General features: G+C 42.9%; 3 protein-coding genes across 4 annotated transcripts; 1 reads left to right on the forward strand and 2 right to left on the reverse strand.

Annotated features, from left to right (window-relative positions):
* Position 1: 1 nt before the first annotated feature.
* On the reverse strand, positions 2-4,467 carry nuf2 (UF2 component of NDC80 kinetochore complex). Of its 2 annotated transcripts, none has more exons than XM_083668095.1 (14): positions 4,373-4,467; positions 3,937-4,064; positions 3,612-3,686; positions 3,341-3,417; positions 3,050-3,111; positions 2,775-2,872; positions 2,460-2,533; positions 2,288-2,381; positions 2,118-2,180; positions 1,882-2,019; positions 1,633-1,773; positions 1,268-1,443; positions 801-936; positions 2-710 (listed from the first exon to the last, which is right to left on the reverse strand). In XM_083668095.1, the coding sequence occupies exons 2-14, from the start codon at positions 4,057-4,059 to the stop codon at positions 600-602; spliced, it is 1,368 nt and encodes a 455-aa protein (XP_083524221.1). In that variant the 5' UTR covers positions 4,060-4,064; positions 4,373-4,467; the 3' UTR covers positions 2-599. The 2 variants fall into 2 exon arrangements, with proteins under 2 accessions (XP_083524221.1, XP_083524220.1); XM_083668094.1 differs by having other exon boundaries at positions 4,349-4,429.
* A 391-nt stretch (positions 4,468-4,858) lies between these two features.
* Positions 4,859-8,563, forward strand: ap5b1 (adaptor related protein complex 5 subunit beta 1). The gene is made up of 3 exons (XM_083668848.1): positions 4,859-5,217; positions 5,368-6,156; positions 6,344-8,563. Exons 1-3 carry the CDS (start codon positions 5,080-5,082, stop codon positions 8,324-8,326), a joined length of 2,910 nt encoding a protein of 969 aa, XP_083524974.1. The 5' UTR covers positions 4,859-5,079; the 3' UTR covers positions 8,327-8,563.
* Positions 8,564-8,680: 117 nt separating this feature from the next.
* Positions 8,681-12,465, reverse strand: cUnh1orf50 (chromosome Un C1orf50 homolog). The gene is made up of 5 exons (XM_083668849.1): positions 12,344-12,465; positions 11,312-11,427; positions 11,042-11,128; positions 10,423-10,554; positions 8,681-9,510 (listed from the first exon to the last, which is right to left on the reverse strand). Exons 1-5 carry the CDS (start codon positions 12,390-12,392, stop codon positions 9,325-9,327), a joined length of 570 nt encoding a protein of 189 aa, XP_083524975.1. The 5' UTR covers positions 12,393-12,465; the 3' UTR covers positions 8,681-9,324.
* Between the last annotated feature and the right edge of the window lie 1,275 nt (positions 12,466-13,740).

Here is a 13,740-nt window from a genome sequence, read left to right on the forward strand (position 1 = left end):
ATTCATTTATTAAGTTATCCAGATAAGAGTAAGGAATGACAAGGGAAATACTTAATGTCAGTCTGAAAAGTTTTACGTACAGTGTTACATAGACATTTTTGCATTATTAGACTCCAGATTGAATAAATACTGCCCATGATAGGCAATCCTAACAATATTATTGGCTGATTCCATTTACTTGCCATTCATTTACCGTTTTACATTATAAAGGAATTCATGCAAAGGAAACATCTAAAAGTGTATTTATTTAAAAAAATGTATTTATTACAACTTTACTATCATTACTAGCATACATACCAAACTGTTAGAACTGTAGGTTCTGCAAAAGTAACACTGTATTGAATTGCTTTTTCCAATATACAATATATTTTTCTTAAACAATAATAACTAGTTACAATGCCAAAACATTGACTATATATAGGTTAGTAATGACTAATACAACAGACTATGAAGTTCAACATTTCACACAAATAAAAATGTTACAATACGTTTTTTTTTTATTCACAACACTGAAATTAGACACAAATGGAAACATTAGAATAGATAATAGAAAATTACAGAGTGGAAAAAAGAAAGCAATCTGATCAAGTCAAATCAAGTCACTTGAAGTGTGACGTAATCTTTTTGATGTCATTATTCCCTTCCACAACGTGGTTCTCGATGCGCTTATGGAACTGGTTCAAAGACGCCAGCAGCCGGTCAAACACAGCCTGGACACAGGAGGACATTCTCAGTTAGTCTCAAACACTGGTCTAAGCGTTCCTTCAACTGCTTATCCATGACAGTGATAAGTTGCATACCTGTGCCTTTTCCGTCTCCTGGTTGCAGACGTCTCTCAGATTTTGCATCTTGGCCCGGATCTGCTGGGTCTCTTTGCTGATCTCCTGGATCTGGTCAGCCATCTCCTCTCTCTTCTGATGGACATGATCACATTGCCTAGGAGACAAAGCCATGTCAAATCAGATACAATCAGAGCCACAATCAGCAGCAGTGAATTCTACTTGTTAAAAACCAAAATAATCAGAATAAATCAGATTAAATCTGGATGTTGTTCCAAGATCTAATGGGCAGGGTAACAAACTATAAGACTGAGATCAATACACGTACAGGCATAAAACTAAACTTTGAATTCAAATAAATGTTTAATCAACAATATACATCTCTACATCTCTCTCGCTTTTTAAACAAAGATAAAGATATTTTGATATAAGGTCAAGTACTGGTACATTTTAGAAATATTTCTTGACGTTTTAACCCCTTTTCATACCCTAAAACATCCTTAACATGCTGCTCCGTAATTTCTTTCTTCTTCTGCCTGCGAATCTGTTGCTTGGACTCCTTATCCATCTTCATCCCCAGAGCCCGCTTCAGCTGGCCCTCCTCAGTCGCCAGGTTCTTCAGATCCTTCTGCTGCTTCTCATAGAGAGCAACCAGTTCCTGGACCTGGCAACACACACACAAACAAACAAACAAACAAACATAAATATTAATACAGTCAAAGGGTATTGTTGGGGGAGGCACACGCCAAGGGGGGTAACATTACAAAATGTATTTTATTTGGGAAACAGTGAGATTACTACAAAATAATAATAATAATAATAATAATAATAATAATAATAATCTTCAGAGTACCTCGTCCTGATGCTGGTTAGTCTTGTTCATGCTGCTCTGCAGGTCCTGCAGCAGTTTGTACATCATCTGGATTTCTGCCTCGTTATGAGTCACACCTTGCACTGCGATCTGATGCTCCACCAACTTCTCATCTGCTTCCTCCTGTTGAACAAACACTTTCAGTTTATACATTAAAAACAAGCCTTCTAATATCTGCTTCCACCACAAGTATTATATAAGCCCAGCCAGGTCCCTCTTGTCTCCACTTACGATGGACAGCTTGATGTTTTTCACATTCTCCTTCATTTTCTCCATCTGGGTTTTCAGCTCCTCTGGAGACTCCACAATCTGAGACTTGAGTTTGCTGATGTCCTCTTTCAGTGTGGTCACATCCACCCTCAGCTGAGTCTGTTAGGGACAAAAATACATTTAAATGTCATATTACTAGCAACAAGACAGGAGATGACTGTGTAATGGCTAAATCGTTTTGTTTAATCATTGCATACCAGTTTCTGTGACCGCTCTGCATTTTCAGTTTTCCACTCCGCAATCCGCTCCTTGAGTCCATTCTGAAAAGAAAGAAGACACCGATTCAAGCCAAACTGTAACAACAAAAACATGCAAAGTGATGAAGGTGGAGTTTTTGCTGAGCTTCCATAGTGACATGGATACTTACCACTTCCTGGTACTCGTGCTTGGTGGCGTTCCCGAGGTCAGCCACAGCTGCAGCCAGCTCCTTGGCCTCTGCCTGCTGCTCTGGGGGGATCGTTCTGCACAAGGGAGAGAGAAGGTCAGGACACTGTACAATGGAACCATTCCAGGCTGCTAATATCCCACTTTACACTCACGTCAGCTTATCTATCCTCTTCTCTGCTTCTTTTATGCTCTTTGAGTAGTATTGCAGCTTGTCCATGTCTTCTCTCTGGAAAAGAAAAAGCGCACCAACACCTTACCATACATATGATGCATATATATAAAACCATACTAGCTTAAATTGAAATGCTTTTGTCTATGACAATGCTGATGCCTGTGCAACCATATAACATTGTTAAACCCACAAACTCTTGCACTATTGACAGTCCTCTATGCGACAACACACTGATAACACACACACTCTCAGTTGGTGAGAATGTGTTCAAATTTGGAGTGTATCATGGACATACAAATCTCTCCTGCTGTGCCAATGTCATTTCCATCCTCTGCTTTCTGAAGTGAAGGAAATTCATGATACCGCTCAAAATGGTGAGAGTGCGCTTCAACTCTGTAGAGAAAGAGCAAAAAGCAAAACATTTTATGATATAGGTCATATAGTTTATATTGTCATTCTTATTCCAGTTGGAGCAACAATAAATCTTCTGTGTAACACTTTGGATAAAAGTGCCTACAATAACTTAATAAATACTATGGGTCTCTTTCACCTCATGAATACATAACTTACTTGGAGCCAGAAGATCGTTTAGGGAGAAGTCATACACATAACACATAGGCAGAAACTGACGCCTGTAACAGACAGAAATACAGATAAAGGGCAGGATAAAATGCTGTCGAATACCAATAACGGAATGAAGAAAACACATAGTGATGGATGATGTTGAGCCTTCTTCCACTTCTATGTAAACTCCAATTGGAAATACTACATTTGAATCGCCAAGTTGACTGCAGTTCATAAGGCCTATATGAAGGGTTGAATAGCAACATATCTTTGAAGATCAATAACTGGAAGACTCACATTCGAAGGTAAACGCTCATGATAGCAGTGGGCCACTCATGAAAGGCAGGATATTGGATGTTTTCCGAGAGTGGGACCTGTTTGGAACAAATCTGCTGTCAGATCCCAAGAAGGCAGTGCCAACATAGATCAGCGTTGTTGACTTTCTGTTATGCGAATCCGAGATGATGACACTAACATGATTTTGACTGTACAAAAAAAATACATATAGAGTAATTTCCCAATCATGGAGCTGGCATTAAGACTAAAAACATGCATGTGCAAAACATACCATAGAATGGCATTCGGGTCTGAAACGATACAGGAGCTGCAATATTCTCATGTAGAGTCTCTGGACTGAATCTGGCTGTAATAGAAATACATAAAGCAACAACAACAAATAAAAACCCCTGACTGGGAGAGGAAAAAACATTCAACATCTCTGAATACATTGTTGACTGTCGATATGCATGTTTGGATTCTACAGAACAAGACGTGTTCTCAAATCTGACGCTCAGCCAGATTGTAGACAGACACCAGACTCATCAAAATGTCAACGTGAAGTAATGGATCACACACTATACACTTATTATACGGAATGATTAATACAAGCTTACCTTTGGGCTTGGGGCGAGGTCATTTTTAGTGAAATGTTTTGCCTCTTGACCAGTCAAGACTTCAACGCGAAAAAAGGTTACCATTGCATCCACTTTATATACTGGGAAAGTGTTTTCCGTCATTGTTGCTTTAAAAGGGAAACGATAAAGAAGAGGGGATACATAAACAGCAAAGAGCAAGATATCAGATCAGTGTTTTGTTTATCCTATGTCTACCTAGTCTAGATACCACACCAGCGTAATTCGTGCCAATGCTACCACAACAAGCTTGCCTGGTTTATCATCAAGCTAGTAGCTAACGTGCGTTAGAGTTACTAGTAGTACTAGATAGCTAGCTAGCTAGCTAGCTAGCAAGCAAGCAGGCTTATCTTACGTTGAAATTCAAACAGAGAAATTGATCAGCAAACGTTACCTAGATTGTGAATAAATTGATTACCGGATCGTGTGTTGTAGGTATTCAACCTCCCGTAGTTTTAATCCGAGAGACGGTCAATATGTGATGTTAAGAAAAAATCTTTTTTTCAATTTTTGGCGCGTGGAGACTTCCTTGTTGTGATCACGAAACAGAGAAATTGGATTGGTCGGCAGAATACTCTGAATCTGATATTTTATTTCACAATAAAAGTTGTAGTTTTTCTGTACACCAGCCTTATTGAACCAGAGAAAATACTTCAGTCATTTAATGAAAATATTTGTCTTAAGTGATGTCGCATTAAATACAATTTTGTTTCAGTCAATAATGCTTTACAACATAGCATTCTAGCTGATAATTCAAAGGAATGATTGCTGTGATGTGACTATCTTAGACTTTTATTTTGAAGTATACTATAGGTGCTGTCAAACGTGTGCTAGATCATATGACAAGTGAGAGGAAGTGGATGGGGTGAAGAAAAGCTAAAAGCGTGGAAGAGGGTGAACAAAACAACCCTGAATGAAATTGGGTTACAATTATATACTTGAACATGTGAGTAATCGATTGGTGTTGCAGTACAAGAAGCGGCTCGGGTTTGGTTTGTAAAAAAAATAGATAATCACAACTACAAAACCCGTACTAGCCAGTGTTGCAGGTAGAGGCGAACAGTTGGATCTGAATCTCCTATCCATAAACGTGCATTTCGCCGAACAACTGGCTGTTGTTCAACCATGGCGTTGAACTGGCCCAAGAGAATCTCCGCCTTCTTGCGGAGCCCGTCCGAGTTCCTTTCTTGCACGACATCGGAGAGCTTCCTAGCGGAGGTACTGCGCGAGTTGAGGGACGACAGGGCCAGTGACAACGTCAAGGTGGGCTATGTTAAACCTGGCAAAGTAACAAGCATTGTTACATTGTAGCCAGTAATCCTACACTACTATAACCTCAAACAGATATAGATTCCTTTCAGATTATGTGATTTATATTGACATTGTGCTATGTCCTCTCTGCACCGAACTCAGGTCTTGCTGCTGTCTCCACTATGTGAGCACCCCACAATGCTGTGCCCCTCCATCTCCGAAGGCGAGGAGACAGCCCTGGAACTCATGTCCGTGCTTGCCCAGTGCCCCTCCAAGTCCCTCCCACTCCGCTGCCACCTCCTCCTGGCCCTCACCTCTGTGCTCCTCTGCTCCTCTTGTGTGAGCACTCACACACGCGCCTCCCAAGACTTTCTAGACCTGCTTCTCCAGATCGTCCAGGACACCAATGATATTCTGGCTGGGGCTGCATTGTGCCCCCTACGGGCCACTGCTTGTGACTGCCTGCGGGAGCTGGAGACCTGCCGCCCTGGCCTGCTCTCCCAGCGCCTGGAGCTCCTAAGTGGACTGAGGCAGCAGGAAACCTCCAGGCTTCATCAGGCCTACACAGGGCTCCATGCCCTGGGGCTGAGGAACGCTGTGTATCTACTGACCCAGCAGACAGGGGCAGGCGCTGCGGAGCTGAGAGCTGCACTGGGGAGCAACGAGGGGATTGTATGGGGAGTGGACTCAGACTCATTGACAGGCACTGACTCAGCCCTCTTCTCGCCTCTCACCCTTAGCCCTATGGGGAGGGTTCCTATCCTGCAGACAGGGTCAGACTGTAAGGAGCTGCGCTCACTCCTCTCTTCTCTCCTGGAAGAATCCTACCTCCTCACACCCTTATCCCAGGCTGCACTGCTGCGGGGGCTGGTAGAGGTGATTGCCATGGTACCTGCTGTCTCCCCGGGGATCTTCAGAGCTCAGCTGCTGCGTCTACTTGGCACGTGTGAGGTGAGCTCCTAAAGTGACATGAAGAAGAAATGTTGCTTGATTCATCTTCAAATCTATACATAGTTTGCACAGTGTTTTTTGTTTGACAGAGCTGCAGAGTTCAAAGTTAACAATCCTCCTAGATTTATATGATCACTCTTTAATCCATCAGTGTAAATTAATTCATAGATCTTTCTCCTTGTTGCAGGTGTGCCTCCTCCACACCACTCTGCTGATGAAGGCTGCGTTTACAGACAGCCTGTTCAGTGCTGAGGACGAGGCTTTCCTTCTCAAGCGCCTAGTCGGTCTGTCCCAGCACCCTTTACTGAGCGTGCCCGAGAAGCTCTTTCACATCGACTGCATCCTGCACTTCCCTGAGAACCGGCCAATATGCAGTGGGGATGGGGATGAGAGCCTGCCTGTGCTGCTTACACCCCGGCTGGCTGCCTCCCTAGTGCCCACCGTGTTCAACGACAGCGCCAGCATGTTGGCCAGACTCAACCTGCTCTCCTTGGTCTACCTGGAGGAAGGAGAGGAAGGGGAAGGAGAGGGAGGGAGGGGCCTGGCCTACTTGTACGACCACCTGACATCCCTCCTGCGTATCGTGGAGAACCAGGGAAGCCGGGAGATGGTGGTGACCTTGTTCAGAGCCTCCTTCCTCTTCCTCCTCCACTTCTGCCACGTGGAGCATTACTCTGAGGATCTGACCCGGAGGCTGTGTGATCTCTACCTGAAACACACACGGCTGGCCCCACACCTCATTAACCTGGCTGACCGGACCCAGGAGAGGCTGGGAGAGTCGGGCTGGGCTGTGGCACTGTTCAGGGCCCTGCAAAGCTCCATCACTGAAGCCCCGCTGTCACAGCTCACCCTGCAGAACCTACGCTGGCACCTAAAGATACTGGGCCGTGTGGCAGAGGAAGGGGAAGTCCCCCAGATGAGCACTCTCAGCTTCCTACTCAACGTTATCACTTCCTCTTCCTCCTCACTGTGTGTGGGCGGGGATTGGCGGCTGGGGAACGGCGTGCTGGGGGTGTGTCGGCGCCTGCTCCTGCACCCCAGCCTGGACACACTCCTCACCCCACTCGCTGATGTCCTACAGCACCTCACCTGTCACTATGGTGACACAGACATCCAGGACCACGCCCGATTGTACTACACCCTCCTCACCACCCTCTCCCGGGAGAAGCTAGGGGGGGTGTTAGCCCAGGGGGGGGCAGAGAGAGGGCGGCAGGCAAAGGTGAGGTCCATTGTGGCAGACAGTGAGGAGCTGACCAGTGGTCTGACCATACAGCAGACAGAGAGACCGCTGCTGAGGCTGGTGAAACTGGACAACCATAAACCAGAGAGTGGAACAAACCCTGGACCAGACTGTGAACTACCCCTTGAACTAAACCCTGAACTAGATCATGAGTCAGAGAGCCCCCCAAGACAGGGGGTGATGGAGTTGGAGGAGTACAGAGCCCAGTTCCAGAGCCCTGGCTTTGCCTCAGAGATCACCCTCCAGTACCAGCTGACCCACACTGGAGTTCACGACCCCCGCTTCGACCAGCTCTTCAGCATCCGCCTGCACTTCGACCTCACGGACGGCCACTACGAGGAAGTGAGTGACATCAGTGTCCCATGCCTGTTTAAGAAGAGAAAGCCCCCTGTGGTGAGACTGAGACTGAGACCCAGGCAGCCGTACCCCACCACCCTCCGAGCCAGCGCTGTCTTCACCACAGAGGACGGGCTCTCCTGGCACACATCTCTGGCAGTTGTCCTTGTCTCCTTCCCTGAGGTGTTCCTGCCCCTCCCTGCCCCTCTGAGCTGGCTAACGGAACAGAAGCAGCGGGTGTTTGACAGGTTCTGGGGAGAAATATGCTCTGGAGAATCTGAGGGAGATTTGGCTGAATATGCCACAAGCCTGTACTGTGGTCAGTTGGGGGATTCAGCTTTGGGTGTGTTGATAGAGAAGCACATTCAGCCATATCTGATCTCAGATCTGTCTGACGTAGATAAGGATGGGTTGAAGGTGCTGTTCTTCCTCCCACCACAGTCTCACATCCTTCTGAAGATCAGCACAGAGGAGAATGCTATGCAGGTCAATATCACCACAGACAACTGGAAGCTTCTGCCTTACATTAACTCTTATCTAGAGAAGATTACCAAAGAGATTGAGAGCACACAGCAAGTTACTGGTGACGGCTGATACTGAACTTGTTTGATTTTGTTTTTATGAAATAATAATTGACTTTTAACACTTGTCTATTTTGTGGTTTCACAGTGCCTTGCTAGTTCAAATTTGTAACATTTTCAGATGTCTTATTATAACAAAACGGACACCCTCTACTGTACTTGGTGAAATCATTATTTGTACCATGATTTGTCCATGTTTGAAAAGAATATTGTGTAATTTATCTTCCAAATAAAATCCATGTTTGACATCCTTTTGCTTGTTGTAGTTAACAAAAAGATGCTTAACAAAAACATGCAAAGTAAACTTCAATACATCAAAACAATAATTTATTACAGCTATTATTTGTAGATTTCCTAACATACAAATTCCATCATAAAAGGTCAGATAAGCATGCATTGTCAAACTACAGCACAGGTTTATCAGTGCACCTGAATTGAATGAACAAATTGGAAAATTAAATTTGAATACCAAACCAATGTGATATCTTTGTTAACAATTTAGTTGAGAGTGCTCTCAATTTACTGTGAAATTGTATTTTACTTCATGGCTAGCAAGCAAGTAATAATAACAATAAGTAGGCCTTTACATTACTTTTACAATTGGAAGGATAACAATGCATTTAAAACCATGAATTACTCCATCAAAATGCTACGTGGTGTTCAGTATTTCCCACTCTTGAAGCACTTTGTTTTGTCAATCTGGTACAGTTTGAGGAAGACAAAGTTAAAATAAGAAACTAATGATTCTGTGTACTTCACATGTTGGTCTTGATTTCCTTTCATGTAAACAGATTGGAATTAGCATGTATGTCTTATGCTCAGTAAGAGCCCAATCCTAACTTGAGATATGTCTGCATGACTAAATCCCTGCATAAATCACACATTGATGTGAATGCGATACATTTTAAGATACAGCCAGTAAATCTGGCCATTGATGTCCATTAAGACCATTGCAACCACTCAGTGTGGGCCCGTTAAGACAATCCAAGTTCCAGCATCAGTTCTAGTACTTTACTTTGAAAGGCCCTCAAAGTTGGGCTCTGAGCAGGGTGGCAGGGCTGTCTGCTGGCTGAGGAGCTTGTCCATAATAGCCATCTCTGAATCCTTCTTCTCCACCTCGTCCAGTGGGGTCCAGGACATGTCATACTGAAGCTTGTATGCACCAATAAACTTGTGAGGACAGCTGGAGCCCCAATTCTACAGATGGGACAATAACAACATTGGATAAGAAAGAAGACTTATATGAGAAAAATAAGAAATCTTGGCAAGATCTCCAATGAAAAACATTATTTATAGCATGAGTAGAAACAACAGTGACAGTTGGAACTGCTTTGTTTAATAAACATAGTGGTGGAGTTACTAACGATAATAGTAGTCATACAGTGTGTGGGCAGTAGCAATAGTAGTGGTTATGGTACAATTAAAGGTGTTGGGTAAGCCTCACTAAATAAATACTTTCTGGAAGGGTTGAGGGTTTGGCAGACATACACCAAATGGGCCTGGCAGACATACACAAAATGGACCATTACCTCTCTATATTTATCTAAATAGGACACCTATTTTTGTCCACCTTTCTACAACTCCATACAGAACTCTCCTGTGTACAGTATGTGCTTACACAACTGAATTCCCCATGTACGCACGCGCACACACACACGCACGCGCACACACATGCATGCACAAACACACATACAAATATACACACACACGGTCAGAGTAGTGCTATTAGTCAGCTCGACCTTAAACCGGTGTTTTCTCCTAAGGGACATTCTTTCCTCAGGGTCACATGTAGACTTTGAACTCCAAAATATTCTAACTCATAACAGTATGCATTACATGTGCCTATAGGGTTACACAGTAGCATGAGTAGTATCTGTAGGGGGTTTTTCACTGTAGGGGATTTTCCACATGATTAAAGCGTTCAGAGCATTGCAGATAAAATTGTTACATAATAGAGCAGCAATTATCTATAATAATTTAAGGGCTTAGTATTCTACAGTTAAACAAATAATTTAAAAAATATATATATCTGCACCATTACCAGAGAACAGGATGTTTAGAAGCGACCTGGGTACAGTATTTTTCATCACCTAGGTGTAGTGTGCTTACCTGAGGAGAGAGAATAGAGAAGTATTGCTGCCCAGACGGGCGCTGGTACAGATAATACATGTTCCCAGGCTTCTTCACTACGTTACATGCAGCATGGTGGAGCTCAGCATCCTTCTTAGCATCCTCCAGAACCTTTGGGGAGAGAGAGAACATAAAATAACAAATTAAGACGAAGAAAAAATCCCTAACGCTTCCTTCTCGTCTTCCCCAAAATATCTGTCCATCACATTGAAGCATTTCTTAGAGATCCTTTGTATTTAACATAATCAGTAACACAAAACACACATCAGGTATCATCATGCTGTTTGTCAAAATGACACATTCGCTATGGAGCATGTGCTTTCGCTAAAGGCAGGGTGACTGCTAGGACTACTCCCTGCTCAGGCAGATCCAGATCAAACGCTACACTCATTTTTGTCATATTCTCCCAAATCAAATCAAATCAAATCAAATCAAATCAAATCAAATTGTATTTGTCACTTATATCGCATACAGTTGTAATAGACAAAGTGAAATATTTCAGGATCAACAAAGCAGCAACAACAATTCAATAATAAGTAATAAAAGTGACAGAAAAGTGACAAAGTGAGAAGTCCTAGATAATCCTGCTGTGCCTGACCTTTCTGGCCTGTTCCTGCAGGTATCTGATCTGATCAGCGATGACAGTCAGTCTGTTGCAGGCATTGGCTTTGACAAAATCATCTCCCTAGATACCAATCAGAGAAACAATAAACACAAATATATTAGGCCTTATCCACAACAGCATATCTGAATCATGATACTTCATTGAGGTCAGAGTTTGACTTACATGGGTTGCCTATGGGTACAATGCAATCATATAACTAATCAAGGCACCCCCATAAAGTTAACATATCAAGATGATGCGTACTCTCTGTACTTGTGCAGCCAGGGAGACCAGGTCCATAGGATCTCCCACCCTGTGGGTCTGGTAGGAGCTGACCAGGGCCAGCCCATTGGGGTTGCTGCTGCTCTCCACCAGTGTCACTGTAAATAGACAGGGAATGTTACATTACATTTCATTTGTGTCTCTAGAGATCTCCAACTGTAATTGTAAACATGTGCAAATAGGCTACTGGTCTTGACTCCAACAAGATACACACCTCTTCAATGTAAATGATTTGTAGCCGGGAACCCATCTGATGGGTTAATCGACATTGAAGGCATGTTTCCTAGTTACCTTGAGTGTGCCAGTAGGAATTGGCAGAGCAGGACAATTTAGCCTAGAGCTTTCAACTGGACATAATGGAATTTACCAACTTTAACCGCTAATGTAGTCTACTAGATCTTGGGGTGACGATCTCCTCCCAAACTACTTACTCTATTGTCACTGGGGGGGAAAGGTGACTATGGACATTTCAGATACACGGTCATTGATTTTTAAGTTACCAGGGCAGAGTGGTATCTTCTAATATACCACTCTGAACCAGGCCAGTTCCCTGGTGTTTAAACCCGTGCCCGAGCCCTATCGGTGACATAACAGGGCATTTACACGTTCAGTAATAATTCTGGATGCGTCTCCCGTTCACGTTTCATAACTGACAGCTGTTGCGCCGCACATTGCTGAACCCAAACTAAACTGAATGAAGCGTGTGCATGATAGTGAAGTCATATCAGTAAAATAGGAAGGTCGCGTATGTTTATGTACAAGATAATAATAAAGCTAATGTGATTCTCACCATGTCCAATATGAATCTAACAAAACAGCGTTTCATGCGTTTCAATACGAATAATGCAACATGAACATGTCTATTAGGCTTATGTCATTCAGTTTATTATAATTTTGAGCTTACAAATTGATCAATTATTAGTATAGGCCTAATTCAAGTAGCTAAATAAAAGGTTTCACAATATTGATCATTGTAAATTGCAAGTTGGCTTCTGCGTCCCCAGCAGGTCTTACATTTGGTCGTTTTGTCAGGTTGATTAGGAAGGCTCACGGTTCTTTCCATTCTCTTTACTCTTTGTTGTGACTATGTCGCCACTTTCCACAGTAAATTATTTTGTAACCATTCACCAGTGAATGTTTGGTGGGAGTTGCAGGGTCCTGAGTCTCCTCCCAATTTCGATAGCCTACAATAGTAGGCCAAGTTTGTGCCTGTAAAGAAATATATACATATATATTGTTCTGTCTTAATGGATGTAATGATTATGAGACGTAGAATGTGTTATTTAAGTAAATAATAATTGTGAACATACCTGACTATAGATTTTACTTACTTTTTGTGTTAGTGAAGCATTGTTTGTGTGTCTTTATCATTGAACACAGCAAAATAGAAACTTGTGTAACACAAGTTTGCCATTCAGTCAGTCAGTGGTTGGAACTTTACGAAACGTTACATAGTGAGCACAGGGATCTTATTAAATGCCAGGTCTATGTGAAATACATAATGGACTGAAATCATGCCAACTAAACAACAAATAAGAAACCAGATTATATTGACATCACAAGAGGAACAACATGCCATACCATGTTCAACATGGTATGCGGGACATATCTGCACCAATGATCTGCAATGTATGCTTTCACAGAGGACCACTAACGGGTTGGATAGGGACCTAGGCCAATTTCTTCATCCCTGTAGGGGGTTGGGGGTAATCTGATCCTACCTGTATAGGCCTAGTTAGTAACATGTCCACCTGAGCTCTCCTCTATACCCAATAATGGATAGGCTACTTCAACCCCTACAGCCACAGCTTATGTGCACTACCAGGGAGAAGTGGGGGCTTACATTATCCCATCCCCTGATTAATGAAAATATGACAGGATCAGGACAGGCACCCAATCAACATGAGGCCTTGTTTTCCCCTATGACCACAGAGCTATGCATGAAGTACCCTCCCTAGACTAAACTTAAATCATCATCAGATGATCTAATAACTGCCAAGCCAGTTGGTTGTAGGCCATCAAGACATATTAATCACTGATATATATTGGTATACTGGTATATAGATCATTGGTAGTAATGTTGTAACCACTACAGTGAACACATACATTTTTGATTAATTAAGGCCTGCATAGTCCTAAATTGAGTGTTTTTTATCACACAAGTTGACTGTTCCTGTTTCCACTTGAGTTGTACAAAAAATGGCCCAGATGAACTCCATCATTTCAAAGTAGCAGGCAAACTAACATGCATTAACATGTTATTAAAGAGTAGTTCAGTTGACAGTTTGGTAACAGGGTAGGCCAAGGCCTGATAACAGCATTACAAGTATAGTCACTTTGAACTGTTATGCTGGAAAATACCAGTTATATGAGCTAGTCTACCACAGCTGCATTTCCAGTGATTCAAAACC

This window comes from Argentina silus (genome assembly GCF_951799395.1).
Source record: "Argentina silus genome assembly, chromosome: 4".
In the NCBI taxonomy this organism is placed as follows: Eukaryota; Metazoa; Chordata; class Actinopteri; order Argentiniformes; family Argentinidae; genus Argentina; species Argentina silus.

Excerpts from the sequence above, each read along its gene's own strand:
- nuf2 (XM_083668095.1), bottom strand. The coding sequence starts at position 4,059 with ATGACGGAAAACACTTTCCCAGTATATAAAGTGGATGCAATGGTAACC. Across the intron at positions 2,873-3,049 it reads AAACGATCTTCTGGCTCCAA|AGTTGAAGCGCACTCTCACC; the intron begins GTAAGTTATGTA and ends CTTTCTCTACAG. Across the intron at positions 2,181-2,287 it reads AGCACGAGTACCAGGAAGTG|AATGGACTCAAGGAGCGGAT; the intron begins GTAAGTATCCAT and ends CTTTCTTTTCAG.
- cUnh1orf50 (XM_083668849.1), bottom strand. The coding sequence starts at position 12,392 with ATGGAAAGAACCGTGAGCCTTCCTAATCAACCTGACAAAACGACCAAA. Across the intron at positions 11,428-12,343 it reads ACCTGACAAAACGACCAAAT|TGACACTGGTGGAGAGCAGC; the intron begins GTAAGACCTGCT and ends GTCTATTTACAG. Across the intron at positions 9,511-10,422 it reads TCTCTATTCTCTCTCCTCAG|AATTGGGGCTCCAGCTGTCC; the intron begins GTAAGCACACTA and ends TCCCATCTGTAG.
- ap5b1 (XM_083668848.1), top strand. The coding sequence starts at position 5,080 with ATGGCGTTGAACTGGCCCAAGAGAATCTCCGCCTTCTTGCGGAGCCCG. Across the intron at positions 5,218-5,367 it reads GGGCCAGTGACAACGTCAAG|GTCTTGCTGCTGTCTCCACT; the intron begins GTGGGCTATGTT and ends CACCGAACTCAG. Across the intron at positions 6,157-6,343 it reads GTCTACTTGGCACGTGTGAG|GTGTGCCTCCTCCACACCAC; the intron begins GTGAGCTCCTAA and ends TCCTTGTTGCAG.